Source organism: Colobus angolensis, unplaced genomic scaffold (assembly GCF_000951035.1).
Source record: "Colobus angolensis palliatus isolate OR3802 unplaced genomic scaffold, Cang.pa_1.0 Scaffold187, whole genome shotgun sequence".
Lineage (NCBI taxonomy): Eukaryota > Metazoa > Chordata > Mammalia > Primates > Cercopithecidae > Colobus > Colobus angolensis.
The window spans coordinates 2,415,039-2,434,652 of NW_012115010.1; the positions used below are offsets into that span (position 1 = coordinate 2,415,039).

Here is a 19,614-nt window from a genome sequence, read left to right on the forward strand (position 1 = left end):
GCCGAGATCACACCACTGCACTCTAGCCTGGGCGACAGAGTGAGACTCTGTTTCAAAAAACAAAAATAAAAAACGCTTGTGGTTTTTTGGTTGTTTTTTTTTGTTTTTTTGAGATGGAGTCTCGCTGTCACCCAGGCTGGAGTGCAGTGGCACCATCTCGGCTCACTGCAAGCTCTGCTTCCCGGGTTCGCACCATTCTCCTGCCTCAGCCTCCCGATTAGCTGGGACTACAGGCACCCGCCACAACGCCTGGCTAATTTTTTGTATTTTTCTTTTTGGTAGAGACGGGGTTTCACCATATTAGCCAGGATGGCCTCAATCTCCTGACCTTGCGATCCTCCCGTCTCAGCCTCCCAAAGTGCTGGGATTACAGGCGTGAGCCACCGCGCCAGGCCAAAACGTTTGTGTTTTAAACGATACTATCAAGAAACTAAAAAGACAACTCAAAGAATGGGGGGAAATATTTTTAAATTATACAGAAGGGCGCATTATCCAGAATATATATAGAACACTCACAAATCAACAATAAAAAGACAAATAACCAAATTGTTAAATGGGCAAAGGATCTGAACAGACATTTCTCCAAAGAAGATATCCAAATGTTCGATAAGCACATGAAAAGATACTCAACATCATTAATCATCAGAGAAATGCAAATCAAAACTACAATGAGATACCACTTTATACCCACTGGGTTGGTTATAATAAAAAAGACAGAAAATCACGAGGGTAGGCAAAGATGTAGAGAAATTAAAGGTCATATATATTAGTGGTGGGGATGTAGAATGACACAACTACTGCAGAAAACAATTTGGTAGTTCCTCAAAAAGTTAAACATAGAGTTACATATGACCCAGCAATTCCACCCCTAGGTATATAACTAAGAGAATTAAAAACATATGTCTACCCAGGCTGGGCATGGTGGCTCATGCCTGTAATCCCAGCACTTTGAGAGGCTCAGGCGGGCAGACCACCTGAGGTCAGGAGTTCACCTGGCCAACATAGTGAAACCCTTTCTCTACAATAAGTACACAAATAAGCTGGGTGTGGTGGCGGGCCCCTATAATCCCAGCTACTCGGGAGGCTGAGGATGGAGAATCGCTTGAACCCAGGAGGCGGAGGTTGCAGTGAGCCAATATCGTGCCACTGCACTCCAGCATGGGGGACAGAGCAAGACTCTATTTCAAAAAATAAATAAAATAAAATACAACAATACCATCATTTGAACACTATTGATGCCTATGTGCCAGGGACCATTCTAAGTACTTAAATCTAAGTACTTAAACCCTCCATACAATACCTATGCCACTCAGTGATCATTATAATACAGATCCAGTCTACACGGAAGGAGCTATTCAGGACAGTCAATTCACTAGCCCAACTGCAATTTGGTTTCTGCCAAGCAGAACCGCTTTATATTAATAAATTTCATTTTGAATGTTGGGTCTTTTATGCTTTTATGTTTAATTTGTGGATGTTTTGATTTTATACATGTAATGATAAGCACAAGGAATTTATGTCTAATTTAAAGTTACAAATAATTAAATAATGTAATAACTTTGATGAACTCTAAGTGTCAGTGAGAACATTTTACCCTTGAAATATACACTTCAAGAAATGCTGGTCTCTGTGGATGCTCAAGGACTAACTTCAAGGCCCAGCTCTATGAATGCTGATGCTGGCTGTGTGTTTGTGCATCTGTATGTCTTAGATTTGCCAGTTCCTCACACCACTGTCTGGAATTCGTCTATACATCCTGACCCTTGCCCCTCCAGTTTCCCCATAATAGCCGGGACAACACTTCCTGCACAGAGAGGATGGTTACTGATTCAGTGACCTTAAGCTGGAATTTTCCAATCACAAGACACATGAGATAAAAGCAAGACATATGACAAGGGGATGGCTGGCTGGTCTGCAGAGGAGGCAGACACACAGGAAGGGCTAAGACAGGTAAGTGAGCCTAGGTCATGCCCTGTGCCTGGGTCACACTGCAGGCCTGTCACACCACGGTCCCAGTGGTCATGGGAGGCAGAGACTGTTCCTCCCCAATGTATTCTACCTAAATTCCTCCATTTAACATTTGAAAACTCCACCTAATGTGCTCAGAAGCCATTTCTGGGCCTAAGACAGAATCTCCTATATGCGTTTGACTAACAAGCAATGTGCCTGACATTCCTGGGCTTGTAAGTGGTGGAACAGGACTTGAAACTAGGTCTGCTCCAAGCCCAGTCTGTAACACCACCCAATGCTGGTGCTCTTCCTATGCTGGATGAGAACCCTGGAGGGACCTGAACCAAGGCAAGGGCATAGGACGAGTGGAAAGAAGGTCCCAAACACATGGGATCTTCTTTTCAGCTGATGGAACATGGGTCCAACTGAAGGAGGTTTTTAATAAGAAGTTTCCATTTTCCACCTATCAGATGAGCAAATATCCAAAAGTTCACTAATACCTTCAAGTGGCAAGGCTAAGAAACGAGGACATTCCTGGTGGAGTGTAAATGGGCAATAATCTGTGAATATTCTATATTAGTCTATCCTTTGGCTCAGCAATTTTGCTTCTGGGAGTTTACTGAACAGAGACAGTTATGCAGAACTAAAAGACCACATACACAAGGTATTTATGAACACATGGTCCCTATCACCCATTAAATACTGGGCTGATTAAGTAAACCAAGGTACATTCATACACTGGAACAATATGCAATAGAAAAAAAAAAGAATGAGGCTGGGCGGGATGACTCAGGCCTATAATCCCAGCACTTTGGGAGCCCAAGGCAGGAGGATCTCTTGAGCCCAGGAGTTCAAGACCAGCCTGGGCAACACGGTGAGACCCCCATTTCTATAAAAAATAAAAATAAAAGAATGAAATAGCTCTGATATGAAAAGATCTTCTCCAAGACAAGATATAGAACAGTGTATATATACTGCCTTTGTAGGGGAGAAAGTAATAAATAAGGAGTAAATTTTTAAAATCTTTTTTTTTTTTTCTTGAGATGGAGTCTTGCTCTGTCACCCAGGCTGGAGTGCAGTGGCACAATCTCGGCTCACTGCAAGCTCCGCCTCCTGGGGCCATGCCATTCTCCTGCCTCAGACTCCCAAGTAGCTGAGACTACAGGTGCCCGCCACCATGCCCAGCTAATTTTTTGTATTTTTAGTAGAGACAGGGTTTCACTGTGTTAGCCAGAATGGTCTCGATCTCTTGACCTCGTGATCCGCCCACCTTGGCCTCCTGAAGTGCTGGGATTACAGGCGTGAGCCACTGCAGCCAGCTAAAAATCTTTTTACTGGTATTTGTTGTAGATGAATTTAGAAATTTGGAAGAATATACAGGAAATTAATTATTATGGTTGTAGGGGTGGGAGGAAAGAACAGGGTAGAGGGAGAACAGGAAGGGGAAAGGCTTTCACTGTATATGTTTTAGATTTTTTTTAACCATAAAAAGATTACGCAAATTTTTTTTTTTTTTTTTTTTTGAGACGGAGTCTTGCTCTGTCGCCCAGGCTGGAAGTGCAGTGGCGCGGTCTCGGCTCACTGCAAACTCCACCTCCCTGGTTCATGCCATTCTCCTGCCTCAGCCTCCCATGTAGCTGGGACTGTAGGCGCCTGCCACCATGCCCGTCTAATTTTTTGTATTTTTAGTAGAGACGGGGTTTCACCGTGTTAGTCAGTATGGTCTCGATCTCCTGACCTCCTCCCGCCTCGGCCTCCCAAAGTGGTGGGATTACAAGCGTGAGCCACCGCACCTGGCTGCAAAAATTTTTTGAAAGGTTGTGTGAAGAAGGCTTTGCCCAGCTCTCTCTCTAGCCAAGTTCATCTGCCCCACATACTCTTCCACACATCTGTCTGTCCCCAGCTGTCCACCACCTCCTGCATGCAGCACTCAGGTCCTGTGTCCCCCAGGAGGTCTTCTATGAAGTCACACTCCTATGCATTATGTTTCATCTATTTGTTGGAAGTTTTAAATGTGCTCTGACCTATTAGTTTCCTTCCTTCTAGATGAAGACAACAATATTTTACACTGTGCCTTGTAGAGACTAAGTAACTTAGTTTGTTGTTGTTGTTTGTTTTTAGTTTTTTTTTTTTTTAATTTAGAGGTGGGATCTTGCTACATTGCCCAGGCTGGCCTCGAACTCCTGGGCTCAAGCAATCCTCCTGCCACAACCCCCCAAGTGCTGGGATTTCAGGCATGAACCACACCCAGCCCTGTCACCAGGGCAGAGCTGGAGCCCAAACCAGCCCTAAGCTGTTCTAAGTCCACTTTCTCCACTATGCCTGTATTGCCTGCTACAGCTCCCAGTGATTCCAGTCCCTGGAGAAGTCGATGTCTCCCTTGGCTTTCTTTAATTACTAATAGAGTTCAGTAACAGGCAATCACATGCTACAGGAAGAAAGGGAGGAGGAGAGGAAAGAAAGCAGGGAGGAGAGAAAATGGGAAGGAGTGGGGACAGGGTACTCACTCTTGCAGAGACCGGTCTGAGTCCTCAGCATTTGCTGTGCCCAGGTCTGAGTCGTAGGACATGGGCTCCTCGCAATGGTCCGGACTCTTGGAGCCATTCTCTTGGAGTAAGCAGCTATCAGAGTTTAGGCTGCAGGACAGCTGGGATGAACTGGCCGTGTCCAGGCTGAGGGAGGAGGCAGTCAGCTTCTGGTTCCTCCGGATCTTATGGCCCGAGTGATGGACTTCGATGTCCTCAGAGCCTGAGGAATGGGAAATGGAATCCAGAGACTCCTTCCGCTGTAGTTCTGCACCAGAGGTAGAGAGAGGGTCCAGCTCAGAGAGAGGGCAAAGCCCAGACAGGGCCAGTGGGGTTAGTGTCCATTCATTTAAGATGGCAGACTTGTAGGAGAGTTCGAAGGACAAGGACGTGAGGCCCTGCAGGAAGCTAAGGAGGAACTCGCCCTCCTCGGCATCCCGGAGCAGGGCGGTGGGCTGGTAGTACTCGCGCAGGCGGGCCTGCTCCTGCAGCAGCAGCTTCAGATAGCACTCCATCAGGCCGTCGTTCAGGGCCAGCCGCAGCCATGCCCGGCAGCGGCCCACATCTGTGTTAACAAACGTCAGGTGCTCCAACTCTGAGATGATGTGTCTGGGAAGGGAGAACAGACATGTTTCAAGAAACCACCCCAAATCACAGAGATGTGCTTTTATCCACTGGTTAGCAGGAACCAGCAATAACCACTGCAAATAGAGAAAGGCATGCAAAAATATTTGGTAATAGTGTTTTAGGCCAGATGTGGTGGCTCACACCTGTAACCCCAACACTTGGGAGGCCAAGGCAGGCGGATCACTTGAGCTCAGGAGCTCGAGCCCAGCCTGGGCAACAGGACGAAACTCCGTCTCTACAACAACAACAATAACAACATAGCCAGATGTGGTGGCTTGCAGTGTAGTCCAAGCTACCCCACTACTTGGGAGGTTGAGTGGGAAGCAGAGGTTGCAGTGAGCCAGGATTGCACCACTGCACTCCAGCCTAGGATATATATATAGTTTTAAAGGAAAAGTGTTTAAAGGAAATATTAAGCTATAACCCCCAACCTTTTGAGATTGGAATCGTGAAAGATAATTTCCATGTTCATTCCAACTACCACTGGGCCCCTGACATCATCTGCTCATCCAAGGCATGCTGTCAGAGCTCCCTAAGTGCAAAGTCCTTGGAGCAGTGAAGATGCAGGGTAAAGACATGGTCCCTGCCCTCAGGCACAAGGGACTGATGAAAAAAGGCATAAAAGGCAGGAAATCAACAACCCTGTAAGAGGATTGGGGAGAGCTCCAATTACAGCATGTGGAAGAAAAGTTGGTAGTTTGGTTGCAAGGCCAGGAAAGAGAGAGTATTGAATATCAAACCAATAAGGCAACACGTGGCAATGGCTCCACACCCAGCCATGCACCAGAATCCCCTGGGGAACTTGAGCAGGATACAAGTTCTGGGGCTCCAACCTAGTGAATCAGTCTCCAGGCTGGCATCTGGGAGCCTGTGGGCTACAGATCTTTGTTTAGAAAAGTGACTTGACTACAATCATGCAGACTGCAGGGTAGATGTTCTGCATAAGGAGATCAGACCCCAGGTGTACCAAACTCAGTCCCGGAATGCCTCGGTCTGATGTACATGCCCCTCCTCTGAGCTACCACAGTCCCTAGTGTGGGTTTATCTCCCCCATGGGAATGCAGACCGCATTCTACTAGGCTCAGTGAGTAAGCTCCAGGGAGCTTCACCTCAGTAAATGTTGACCAGATGACGGACTCAAGGAAAGACAGAGTGAGGTAAGGAGGACAAATAGAAAGCCAGTGTCACCCAGGAAAGAAGTAAAAACGTGAGACAGGGCAGTGGCACTTGGCATGGAAAGGAAGATCAGAGACTGACAAGGCTTCTTTGGGCTGAAGGTGACATTTAGTAGTCCTTAGAGGCACAGTGCCAGCTACTTGCTCAAAAGTCCAGACACAAGAGATAAGTGTCTCAGAGTGAATATTCATATGCTCTTCCTGATTCCACTCTTTAATAAAAATAACCCCACACCTCCTTAAGAGATAACATTTATGGCCGGGTGCAGTGGCTCACGCCTATAATCCCAGCACTTTCGGAGGCCAAGGTGGGTGGATCATGAGGTCAGGAGTTTGAGACCAGCCTGATCAACATAGTGAAACCCCATCTCTACTAAAAATAAAAAAATTAGCTGGGCATGGTGGTGCGTGCCTGTAGTCCCAGCCACTTAGGAGGTTGAGGCAGGAGAATTGCTTGCACCTGGGAGGCGGAGATGCCAGTGAGCCGAGATCGCACCATTGCACTCCAGCCTGGGTGACAGAGTGAAACTCCGTCCCAAAAAAAAAAACAGATTTACAACTCGATGTTCGAATAATCTAAGGCAGGGTCAGCAAACATTTTCTGTAAAGGGCCAGAAAGTAAATACTTTAGGCTTTGCAGGCCACAAAACCTCTGTTGTAACTATATAACTCTGCCCTAGTGTGGCAAAAAAGGCTGTTCCTGCTAAAGGCGACCAGTCCCAGGGCTCAAAGCAACCACAGGCTCTTGCCTGAGTGCTGAGGGTCTCAAGATCTGCTGGCACGCTGGCTGGGAAGCTTGGTCTAGAGATAAGCCTTTCTAGAAAACACTTTCAACCCCTACCTCACCCTATCTCTATGCTAGAACACAGGGCACCTCTGTTGGCTTCCTGAACAGCTGGGGAGGAAAAGTCAAATGTTCCATACTCTGCTGCTCCTCCCCAAAGCAAAACCTCTCCAGCTAAATCTCACTTGTGGGTGACAGCTTTCAGGAGGGGCCAGAAGACAGGCTGGGGCAGAGGCTTCTGGTGGGCACTTTTCTTCCTTTTTCCTCCAGCCTCAGCTCGGATGTGCTTGGCGTGCAGGCCATGGATAAATACGGCCTCCAGGGCGCTGCACATGGTGTTGGCATCTCCGTCTTCACTAGTGACCACTGTGTCCAGGGACACGTACTGCTTCTGCAAGGCCTTCACGGATCCCACCAGCTTCTTCTTGATGACCTAGGCAGCACCACACAGAACACAGGCCTTTAGCGGAAAATGCTATGGAGAGTCCCTAGAGTGTAATCCTTTGCCTGGTGCCAAATACATGTGCAACCACATGCACACACATCTATGGGTGTGTCTGCAGATTCCTTCTGTTAAATTAGCACATTGTTAACTATAGCAAAGAAAGATAAAGCATAGAGAAGAAAAGGAAAATCACACACACTACCCAGAGACAATCACTGTTACTGTTGTTTTGCATGTCCTTCAGTGCAGACACTTTTTGTTTTTTAGACCAAACTTAAGTGAACTTAGAGTCATATAATCTTGTGTTTAAATATTGGCCCCACCATAGCTGCAGTGACAGAGCTTGGGTAAATCCATCTAGAACAAGGGTGGGGCTTCCCACCTTTTTCACATGGACAAGTTTCTGTACAGAATCAATAAGCCAAGAGGCAAAAACAAACAAACAAACAAACAAAAAACACCCACACTGCTTTAGAACAATAAAAACATGAGGAGAACAGGAGCATGGTTTACGTTAAGAAAGATCCTAGGCTGGGCGTGGTGGCTCAAGCCCGTAATCCTAGAACTTTGGGAGGTCAGAGGCAGGAGGACTGCTTGAGTCCAGGAGTTCAAGGCTGCAGTGAACTATGACCACACCACTGTACTCCGGCCTGGGCAACGCAGCAAGATCTTGTCTCAAAAAAAGAAAGAAAAAAAAAAAAAAGAAAGATCCTGGGCCTGGAAGCCAGAGGACTAGGCTCAGTCCTAGCTGTCAGTAACCAGATGGGCCTCCTCAGACCTTCCACTTAACTTCTTTGAGCCCCAATTTCCTCATCTGTTAAAGTGGAAATAATACTTTCTGATCTATAGTATTTTTTTTTCAGGGAAGTGGTTTCTGGTGAAAACCAGAAAACCTACTAGATAAATTCTAAAAAGAGGCTGGGTGCGGTGGCTCATGCCTGTAATCCCAACACTTTGGGAGGCCAAGGCAGGTGGATCACTTGAGGTGAGGAGTTTGAGATCAGCCTGGCAAACATGGTGAAACCCTGTCTCTACTAAAAATGCAAAAATAAGCCAGGTGTGGTGATGAGCACCTGTAATCCCAGCTACTTAGGAGGCTGAGGCAGGAGAATCACTTAAACCCGGGAGGTAGAGGTTGTAGTGAGCCAAAATCGTACCACTACACTACAGCCTGGGTGGCAGAGTGAGACTCCATCTCAAAAAATACATATATGTATATATATATAAGCTGAGTGTGGCACTAAGACTAGTGTTTTATTCATCCTTGTGTCAATACTTGGCACTGTGCCTGGCACATAGAAATACTCAATAAATGTTTGTTAAATGAAGACAACACAAAATGTACCTAGAGTCTTTTGGAAATATACAGTAAAAATTGAGCATAATTATAAGTATGTGAAAATCACATAAGTGTTTGGAAAAGGACTGGAAGGGATTAAAGAAAAACTGGTTTGAATTGTTGGGTGATAGGATTATGGATACATATTTTAATATTTTATTTTGATTTCAGTCAAAACTATGTTAACATTCTTTGAAAAGTTAAATTTGAAAAAATATAACAGCTTTAATGAGATATAATTCATATACCATAAAATACACCCATTTAAAGTATACAGTTCAATTGTTTCTAGTATATTAACACAATTGTGCAACCATCACCACTATCTAATTTTAGAAGATTTTTCCGGCTGGGCACGGTGGCTCACGTCTGTAATCCCAGCACTTCAGGAGGCCAAGACGAGTGGATCACCTGAGGTCAGGAGTTCGAGACCAGCCTGGCCAACATAGTGAAACCCTGTCTCTACTAAAAATATAAAAATTAGCCAGTCGTGGTGGTGTGCACCCGTAATCCCAGATACTTGGGAGGCTGAGGCATGAGAATCGCTTGAACCTGGGAGGTGGAGTTTGTGGTGAGTCAAGATTGTGCCACTGCACTCCAGCCTGACCGAGACTCAAAAAAAAAAAAAAAAAGATTTTCATCACCCCAAAAAGAAATACTGATATGTTAATGATTGCCAGGGGCTGGGAGAAAGGAGAATAGGAAGTGAATGAAGTCACTAACCTATTTTCTATTTCTGTGGTTTTTCGTATTTTGTACATCTCACATGAATAGATGTGAACACAACATATGACCCTTTGAATCTGACTTCTTTCACTTAGCATAATATTTTCCACCATGTTGTAGCATGTATCAGGACTTCATCCCTTTTTATTGCCAGAAAATATTCCTCTGCATAGATATACCACATTTTATTCATCCATTCATCAGTTAATAGACAATAGGGTTGTTTCTACTCTTTTGCTGTTATCAATAATGCTGCTATGAACATCCATGTACAAGTTTTTGAGTGGACTTACATTTTTAGTTCTCTTGGGTATATATCTAGGAGTGGAATTGTATACATAATTCTATGTTTAACTTATCAAGGAACTGCCAAACTATTTGCCAAAGTGGCTGCACTATCTTACATTCCCACCAGCAATATCTGAGTTCCAATCTCTCCACATTTTTGCCAACACTAGTTGTCGTTTTTTTTATTACAGCCATCCTAGGGGGTGTGAAGTAGTATCTCACCGTGGTTTCGACGTCCATTTCCCTGATGTCTAATGATAACGAGCATCTTTACTGGCCATGTATGTATCTTCTTTGGAGAAGTGTCTATTCAAATCCTTTACCCATTTTATAACTGGATTATTTGTCTCTTTATTGTTGAGTTATAAGTGTTCTTTATATGTTCTGGATACTAGACTCTTATCAGATATTTGATTTGCAAATATTTTCTCCCATTCTGTGGGTTGTCTTTTCATTTTCTCGATAGTATCCTTTGAAGCTCAAAAGTTTTTAATCTTGAAATAGTTTAATTTTAAATGTTCTTTTAAACGCAAGATGTTACTAGTATATTATATTTAAAAAGCACATACACACTTCGTTCAACTGAGCACCTACTAGGTGTTGGGTTAGGGTATACAGGGAGAAGTAAGGCATACCCTCAAGAAACGCATACCCTCATGGAGTCAGTTTGTGCAGCTGTTGTTAGAAGGCTGAGTTGGTCAGGGTTCTGCCCTAGCTCTGGAGGGTCCTGGGGTGGGATTCGGCCGGGGGTGGGAGAGTGGGGGTGCAGAGGGGAAGGAAGAGCCTCTGCATGAAAGCCAGTTGGGAAACAGGTGGAATTGGACTCTCCTGTGGCCAGGATGGGGAAAGGCACATCTCTGAGGGCTATAGTTTCTTTCAAGCAGAGAGTTCTCTGAGCTGGGAAGCAGCAGTAGGGAGGAAAGGGAAATCCTGGCTTCTCCCAGAAAGCCACCTCAGGATGCTGCTAAGGGACCAGACCCAAAGCTACCTGACTTCCTGCCTTTCCAAGGGAACAGAGAGCTCCACCCAGAGTACCCAAGACAGCCCAGGAGGGTGCAAAGGGCTCTCCAAGAAAAGGTCCTAGGGGGCTCCAGTGAACTGCTCACAAATAATTACATTTAGAATATCCTAGAAAATGGTTAGTGTTCAGATATACGTAAATTACCAATTTACCCCCATTACTGAAACAACAAACCAGAGCCTGGGAATACCTGTTTCCCACCAATTCAGTGCTTTGGCCAGACTGTGACCAAATCATGGCCTAAGGGCAGAGGGCTGAAGGGCTGAATGGAAATCCTTGGTCTTCAGGTTACTGATCTTAAATTCCCACTGCTTTTTGTAATCTCCATCTTATCACCAATAAGGTGATCTAGAAAGGACAGGATCTCCTTGGAGCCTGCTTGTGCTGTAACTTTTTCTCAACCTGGCCTCTCTTGCAGGACAGTGCCCATTCATTTCGAAGTGAGCCAAGCAGATGAAACGACCATCCCCTGCAGCCTTCCCCACCCTTGATCCTCCCGCGCCCCCCTACCGGGATGGCAGCCTGGGGGTCCAGTCCATTCTCCACCACTGAGAGCATCTCCACTCACGCAGCTACTCCCTCGGAGAATCACATGGCACCTGAAGAGACAGATGGCAGCCAGATGAATGGGCAGACAACTATCCCCCAGCCAGAGAGTCCTTTCCCAGCAAGCAGTAGGAGGTCAGCCTCTCTTACTCAAACCACAGCCGAAAGGCCTTTGAAGAGCACAAAAGTCAAAACTGATAATGGATTTGAAGGAAGGAAGCGAGGAAGGAAAGTCCAGGGGGCTCAGTCCTTGGGAGGCAAGAAGTCCTGGGTGCTGGGGGTGGGTCCACCCCACGGAGTGGGTGGTAAGGGCGCTTCACATCAAATGCTGCCCAGAAAGCCAGGGCTCTGTAGGATCGAAACCTGTAGGCAGGGAATGACAGGCTGATTCGGATACGGAGCTGCGGGTTCGAGGGGAAGGCTGCAGCTGAGAGTGGCAGGAACCCACTGGGACCAGGAAGCAGGGGCTCACATTCAGGGGCTGGGTCCTGCAACACCCTGCCCCCACCCCTCACTCCTTGTTCCAGTCCAATGTCTGCCAGCTCAGCAGTAAAAAGTACAACTGGAATGGCTTCAAAAGGGAAGGGCTCCCTTGCTACACTTCTGCTTCTCAACAGGGCTTTGAGGGTCTGGTGTGAGCAGTACAGACAGGGACTTGTCTAATCAGGACAACCACAAGGTCTCATCGCAATTTGCCACTAACCAGGTAGGCATGCGGAGACCTCTCAGATGGAGAATGTGTACACGCCTGTCACAGGGCCTGATATGTGCCTGTACCTGATATGTTGTACCTGGTATCTGTCATCCCAGTGGATGTGGCCACCTAAACCTACAGACCAAGAATGTCATCGCCTAAATGAGTATGCAGGAAGAGTTGAAGTCAGTGAGTGGTTAAATCCCTCAGGGCTGCCAGATTCCTCCTGGGAGTGGGTGGGGTAGAGTGGGGTAGGGCCTGAGCCTGAGGGGGCTGCTGGCTGGCTTGGCCCCACCCCAGAAACTTGGACAGACCTGGGCTAGGCAGGCACATTCACACGTAAACAAATCTCTAGTGAACGCCCGGCTGAGCATCAGGCGAACGCTGGGAAAGGTGATGGCTGTCTTGGCTCTCAATCACCGCACAAAGAAGTTAACAAAACCAAGAAAAGTTAAATGGGCTCGATTCTCTTTACATATATTGCCTAATTTATAGTCCTCCTAAGCACCCTAGGAGTGCTGTTTTATTGTCTCCACCTGACAGATAAGGAAATGGCAGCTGACCCAGGTCAAGAACATTCCTGAGGTCCCAGGGCTGATAAGCGGCCTGACTCCATCACCAGCCTCCAGAAGGAGGCCAACCCCAGCCCTAGGAAAACCAGATTGCTGAGTGAGTGCTGTAAACCAAAACTAAAATTCTAAGCCCCCAAACTGCCTGAATGGGCCCCCCTTGGCCAAAGGGATTTTGAAAAAACCTAAAAACTGAGTTCAGGCCATGACAGGAAGTGGGGCGTGGGCCATGCCTCATCCTAGCCTCTCCCTTTTGGAGCTTAGACACAACTGAGCAGCATTAACATTAAAACAGACTAAGGCTGACAGAACAGACTCTCAGCAATTAAGATACCAACTCCAACCTGACTCTGGTCTAACATCACATGGGAGATAACAGGCCCTAAAGGAAATCATGTTACCACCAAGTATATTTCTTTGACATATTTTGGAATGGCCCTGCAAAGCCATCTCTTGTGGGGAAAATTTATATCCTGCAGAGATTCCCTTCCCTTTCTCGGCCTTTTCCTGATCTAGGAGAGATTTAACTAAGAGTCTGACACCTTAGAGACATTTACCATTTATTCTCTTGAAGGCTTCATCTACATAACATGAACCTTGGCTTCCACAACCCACCTTATCTTAACCCCAAGCTTTTCTTTCTGCTGACTTTAACTCTTTAGGTAAAGTTTAACTCTTTCAACCAATTGTCAATCAGGAAATCTTTTAATCCACTTTACCCTGCCCCCACCAATGTATACCTTACATGTATTAATTTATGTCTTTGCCTGTCACTTGGATAAAAATCAAGCTGTAACCCAATCACCTTGGGCACATGTTCTTAGGGCCTCCCAGGACTATGTCACGGGTCATGGGAGGCCCTGAGAACCTCTTCCAATATTTAACAGAGTTTGGCTTTTTCATCAACAGTGCCATCACCTCAGAGCTAGGATTCCAGGGGTAGTCTGGGAAGACCCCTTCACTGGAGGCCGGGAACAGGGGGTGCAGGGAAACTTAAGGCCAGTGTGGCAGGAAAGGTTTCCTGGACAGCACTGGAGCAGCATGAGGTTTGGAAAGCAGACAGGCAGGCTGGCCCTAAATGGTGGAAAGTGCTCTGATTGGATCTCTGGCCTCTGGGGATAGCAGAGGGCAAACAGGACACGGGGAGTCAGGACCCAGAGCCAACCTCCCTAAGTCAGGTCCCTTAGGAGGAAGCAGGCGTGTGTGGAGGATGGTTCCTGCAGACCTAGTAACAGGCCAGGCGCTGCAGACGGCCAGAAGAGTCTCAGTTCTGACTACAGCCCCATCTGACTGCCTCACCATTCACCATGGTCTGCTCTCAGCTCCCCAGGGATTCTCAGGGCCCTCCTCCGGAAACCAGTTCCCCATTCTGGCCACGGGGTGACAGGAAAAGGGGGTTGTATGCTATGGTGACTCTGCATCTAAGGTCACTTCCAGAAACAGGCCTGGTCTTGAGGTCAGGCTCTGTCAAGGCCACTGTTGTGCAGCTCAGCAGGCCACATCCAGCTTCTCTGGCTCCAAAACCCTGGGCTCCAATCCCAGTCCACAATTCCAGTGGTCTAAAGCCCTCAGGCCCACCCTTCTAGACAGAGCCCAAAGTCCCAAAGTTGCCCTTCCCTTAGCCAGCTACAGGGTGGGACCCTAAGGGCTTAAACCCAATAATTTGAGTAATAGCCCAGGCCCATTAAGACCTCATTAACTAATTAGCTGAGAATAATAGAGTATTCACAGAGTATTCACTGGGAGGGACAGGCCATTGGTAAGTGGGTGCTCTGGCCAAGTAACCATATGCTAAGAAAACAAAATAGGCCAGGTGCCGTAGGCCAGCTGCCGTGGCCTACACCTGTAATCCCAGCACTTTGGGAGGCCGAGGCAGGAGAATCACTTGAGGTCAAATTAGCTGGGCATGGTGGCCCATGCCTGTAATACCAGCTACTCGGGAGGCTGAGGCAGGAGAACCGCTTGAACCCAGGAGGCGGAGGTTGCAGTGAGTCGAGATTGTGCTACTGCACTCCAGCCTGGGCAGCAAAGCAAGAATAAACAAATAAATAATTTATTTCTCTAAATAAATAAATAATAAAATAAACTGAAGCTAAGAGGGACAGGGCCAGATAAGAGAAGGGTCACTTGACCTAAAACAGAGTCAGAAATGCCACAAAATGACTGACAAGAGCTCAGATAAATCCAGCAGAAGAGCCACTTGAAAATTCACAAGATAGGACTGAGCCTCTGGGGTTCCGGCCACAATGCAGGACACCTCTGTAGGCAGCCATAGCACCCCACCTATCCGTGTCTGTTCCATCATGCTCAGGGAGGCAGGGCTCAGATGGTCAGTGACATAAGAACTCACGGCGGGATCGGAAGGAGGCTTTGTGTCTCTTGACTGTGGGGACAGCACTGCGTCACCCACCCTGGTGGCCCAGACTCTGAATCTACCATCCTATGGAACTGGTTCCACTTTCTGTCCTCAAAACGCTCTTCATTGACACCAAGAACCAAAGTGAAGAGAGGCATGGCTTCAAGGAGACCTACCTGAAGGGAGTAAGGCAAAGTTGGGCAACACTACCCAAGGGCCTTTGAACATGACCGGTGAAAGCTTAGCCGGGGAAAGGTGACTGGTGCCATTTAGGAAGTCCCAAATCACATCAAGTCTACTGCCACCCTATGTATTGATTCACCCTCACATGGCTCTCCAGAGTGCAGAAAGCAGGCTTCTCTGATGTTCCTCTCTAACCTCATTTAATTCTTACAGCAATCCCGTGAGAGAGTGATTATCCATGTTTTACAGAGGACAAAACTGAGGCTCAGTAGCAATGGGTCTCGGGTAAGGGACAGAACTCTCTGGTTTCTTCATCCCAACTCCTGCATCTTTCCCTGGACCAAAAGGCCTCAGGTCTTTGGCTCAAATTCAGGCAAACTATTATTTCTTCTACAGAGGTACTCGGAAGCTCCATTTCATCACAGAAGGTCTAAAACCAACAAGAAACAGTTCTGTCAATCAGATTTATAGCCCCAACCAGCTGAGCCCAGGTCCTACCAATGCTCCTGAAGTCTCAGAGTTATACTTTCTTAAATGTTCCAACATAGTTAGGAAGGAACAGTTCTGGTTGGTTTCCTGCGTTATACTACCTGGCCTTCTCTATATGTCCAATTTCACTTCCTCCAGAGATCAAGAAAGCAAAAAAAGAGAATGACTTGGATGAGACTTACATTAAAAGAAGAAAGGTATAACCTGGTTTCACCACTCTCAAAACACTCCACCATCAGTGAACAGCAACCTCTTCTCTCGAGGGACTTCTCAGCCACTCCCCACGGCATTCTCTCCACTGCCTGAATTGTGTAACTGGCTGTTCAGAGCCACAGCCTGGCTTTAAGCCATCCAACTGCTGTACCAATTGATGAGTCATGTTTTTTCAATTGGAAAAGAATGACAAAGTTATCCTCTGATTCAGAAAGGCAGCTGATCTTTCAGGCATGTGAGTGCTGACTGAGGAAACTGCACCCCTGTCCACCTGAGGAAAGCTGGATTTCTGTGATGGGTGGGGTGGTGGGGGTCGGAGCTTTGAAGCAATTAAGTACCAGATGAAGGGTGAGAAACTTCTAGCTTGTGATTCCCAGACTCAGGGCTAGTGGATGAGGGCAGAATTGTGGAGTCAGTGAACACTGGCTATCTTTCTTTCCTCCCTCCTTCCTTCCATCCAATAACACCCATCTTCCCTATATTCTTGTCCCATATCCCAGAGGATTCTAACAAGGACCAAACTCTGAATGAAAACAGGACTGTTGCCTCACCCATTCCCCAATGTATTTCTAGTACCTAGAACAGTGCTTGGCAAACACTGGTGCTCAAAAAATAAGCTGTTGAATGAATTGATTAATAAAAACAAGGCACAGGGCAGATATCTCCATTTCACCCAATGTGGGAAGTTGGGGTATAACAACTGTTAAGTGCTGGGGCAACTGTGGAGCTCCTGTCATTAAGCCAAGCTGCCAATAAGGCTGAAAACAACTTAAATATACTGCATATTAATGGGAGGACATTGACGGTAAACAGTATTCACTTTTTCAAAGGAATACGACTATAAATGGCAAGCAGAGACAATGCTCTTTGGGGCCCTTTAAAACTGCAATCAGGCAGACACTGTGGCTCACGCCTGTAATCAATCCCAGCACTCTGGGAGGCCGAGGTGGGTGGATCACCTGAGGTCGGGAGTTGGAGACCAGCCTCATCAAGAGAGAAACCTCTATCTCTACTAAAAATACAAAACTAGCCAGGCATGGTGGTGTATGCCTGTAATCCCAGCTACTCGGGAGGCTGAGGCAGGAGAATCGCTTGAACCTGGAAGGCAGAGGTTGCGGTGAGCCGAGATCGTGCCACTGCAGTCCAGCCTGGGCAACAAGAGTAAAACTCCATTGCAAAAAAAAAAAGAAAGAAAAAAAAAAACTGCCATCAAATGGCTCACCCATCTGATGCCGGGTCCTCGGGATTCAGAGAAAATGTGTACCAAAAAGCCCCCAGGAAACTATAAACGCTGAGCATGAGACTTGGGTGCCTCTGGAATGTCCTTCTGTCTCAGCTACTCTGAGATAACGTGGTTCCCTGTGTTCATGGAACCCAAGTGGCCAAAAGTCAATGATCCAGCACTTGCAAGAAAAGAAAGCGATTCAAGAGCCTCTGTACCCACCTAGACCTCAGCCTCCCCAGGATCTACTCGCCTATACTCTTCACAACAGGTAACACTGCCTCTGACACCCATCATATCCCCTGAATTCAGCATCAGGATTGATCTGCCATCAGCTCTGGCAGGGAGAGGCCCTTACAAGTACCAGGAAAACGAACACGAACAATGTTCTGTGACCACAGCCAACACCACGCAGAACTTCCCAGGGCCAGAACACCAGCCAGAAGGAAGTGACAGCTTCCATCATTCTGTGCTAAGTGAGCTGAGTAAGTGGCCATCTCTCACCTTCCAGATATTTGAATGATACCTACCATTCCAGCAGCCAGCACAAGTCATTTAATATAAATGCCAGAAACACAGTCCCTGAGGACAGGTACAGGAGACCAGATGCCAGGAAAAACCCCGGCCCCACCCAAGAGTTGGGGAGAGCCCACTGTTCCTCCACCCTTATTTACCACCTGAGCCCCTACACCCGCCAATCATGCTGCTCAGTCTCTAACTGCGGGTCTGAGTGAGCACCTACATTTGGCTGTTGAGGGGCAGCTGGTGGAGTTGGCAGGAGACTCTGCACTAAAGTTCTCAGGTTGAATGGGAGTTGCGTCCAGGGAAGGAATGGACGCAGAGTTGGGGTGAAGAGTTGCGGTCGGTCAGCGAGGGTGAAAGGACACGGAGATGTCATTTTTAACAAGATTCGGTGAGGGTGGTAGGAAAGGAGGCAGCAAGAGTTAGGGATAGTTTGGCAAAGACTTAGGGATGGGGTGTCCTCAGTACGGCAGGAGACGCAAAGGAAGGTATACAGTGGGCTAGGAGACTAAGGACGAGAAGACACAGTTAAGATTTGGAATAAGGCTGAGATCGGAGTTATCCGGAAGAAAGCGGTGAGCTCAACAGGGCACCTACTTTGGGGGTGGGTCTTAGATGAGAAGGCAGAGGTAGAGTGTTTGGGATGAGCAGATCTTGGCGAGCTGGACAGGGGATGGGGGTGACTGGGATAAGAAAGCTGAGCCAGAGAAGGGGAAACCTGAATGGTGCGTCTTGGGGACGTGAGCGAGGAGCATCGAGATTACCAGAGGGGTCGGGAGAGACGGTGAGGTGTGTCAGGGCGGGGCGAAGAGACGTGGCCGAGATCGGGGTTGGAACTGAGGTAAAGTGGGGTCACGAGTGAAGCTGCATTTAAGCAAGACCGCCGGTGAGAGAATGCGGGCGCGGGTTGGGGGCTGGACAGACGTGGGGCACGGGGCCACAGCGGCGATGCAGGGGGAAGGCTGGGTGGGAGCGGGGCGGGCGCGGGCTGGGCAGAGCTGAGGGCTCTGAAGCCGGGCAGTCTCAGGGTAACCAGGGGCTGGGGATCGCGGAGGGAGCAGGAGGCCCACCGCCCGTTCGCGCCTCGGCCCCGCCGACCCTCCGCCGCCCTCCTCGCATCTTGACCCCCTAACTCACCAAGCGGAGCGAGGAGCGAGGCTGGGGGAGCTCCCGGCCGCTGCAGCTCCTCAGCACTCGGAGCAGACGATGCGGCCTCTTGGCCACTGACAACAGGAAGCGGCGCCCGCGGCCCCTGACGCCATCACGTTGGCTCGGCGCTCCGGCCCTGCCCCCGGCCCGCCGTGCCAATCGCGCGGCCCGAAGGAGCCTTGGGGCGGGGCCAGCTGCTCCCGGAAGTCCCTAGGAGCTGAGCCCCAGGGCAGATGCGAGGTGTAGGAGGCTGGGGAGCCGGGGGTGCCTGCTGGGCGCAAATAGGCGAAGGCACCGGTGTCAGGGGGAACGCGTCCGTTACCGCCCGCCTCCCGCAGGTCTACGTCAAACTAGATCCTGGCTTCTGGGTTCCTGACCTCGTTTGGCCTCAGAACCATCTATGCAACATTGGGGCTGTCACTTGGCCTCCCTCAGGTGAAGAGTTCCCACTTGTGAGTGGGACTAACAACGCCTGCCCTATCTTTGCCTCTCCGAGGGCAGCAGTGCAGCCCGTGGGGCGGAGCCGGGACCCAAACTGGAGCCTCCGCCTTTCGCTTCAGGATAAACATAGCTGTTTTAATCATGCCTTATCCCAAGGGAACGCCTTGAGGTCTCCTTGGGCACTCTCCCGTGTGTAACTCGCCCATTAGCACCGCCTGGCATGAAGTTTAGGGGCCCGGTTATTCTCTTCTAGCCATGTAGAGGATTTCTTTCTTCCTTTCTGTTTTTGTTTTTGAGACGGGGTCTCACTCTGTCGCCCAGACTGGAGTGCTGCGGCACGATCGCGGCTC

At 48.1% G+C, this 19,614-nt stretch overlaps 1 protein-coding gene across 3 annotated transcripts in view; it reads right to left on the bottom strand.

Moving 5' to 3' along the window:
• Positions 1-18,977, bottom strand: part of PLEKHM1 (pleckstrin homology domain containing, family M (with RUN domain) member 1) — a 60,056-nt gene extending 41,079 nt beyond the window's left edge. For 2 of the 3 annotated variants that reach the window (XM_011940156.1, XM_011940155.1), the window contains exons 1-4: positions 18,812-18,977; positions 11,391-11,479; positions 7,247-7,494; positions 4,458-5,084 (exon numbers count right to left, since the gene is read on the bottom strand). In XM_011940156.1, coding sequence (XP_011795546.1) covers positions 4,458-5,084; positions 7,247-7,494; positions 11,391-11,438 — 923 coding nt within the window. In that variant the 5' untranslated portion in view covers positions 11,439-11,479; positions 18,812-18,977. The remainder of the gene's footprint in view (positions 1-4,457; positions 5,085-7,246; positions 7,495-11,390; positions 11,480-18,811) is intronic. The other variant, XM_011940157.1, reaches the window with a different exon arrangement.
• Positions 18,978-19,614: the final 637 nt, after the last annotated feature.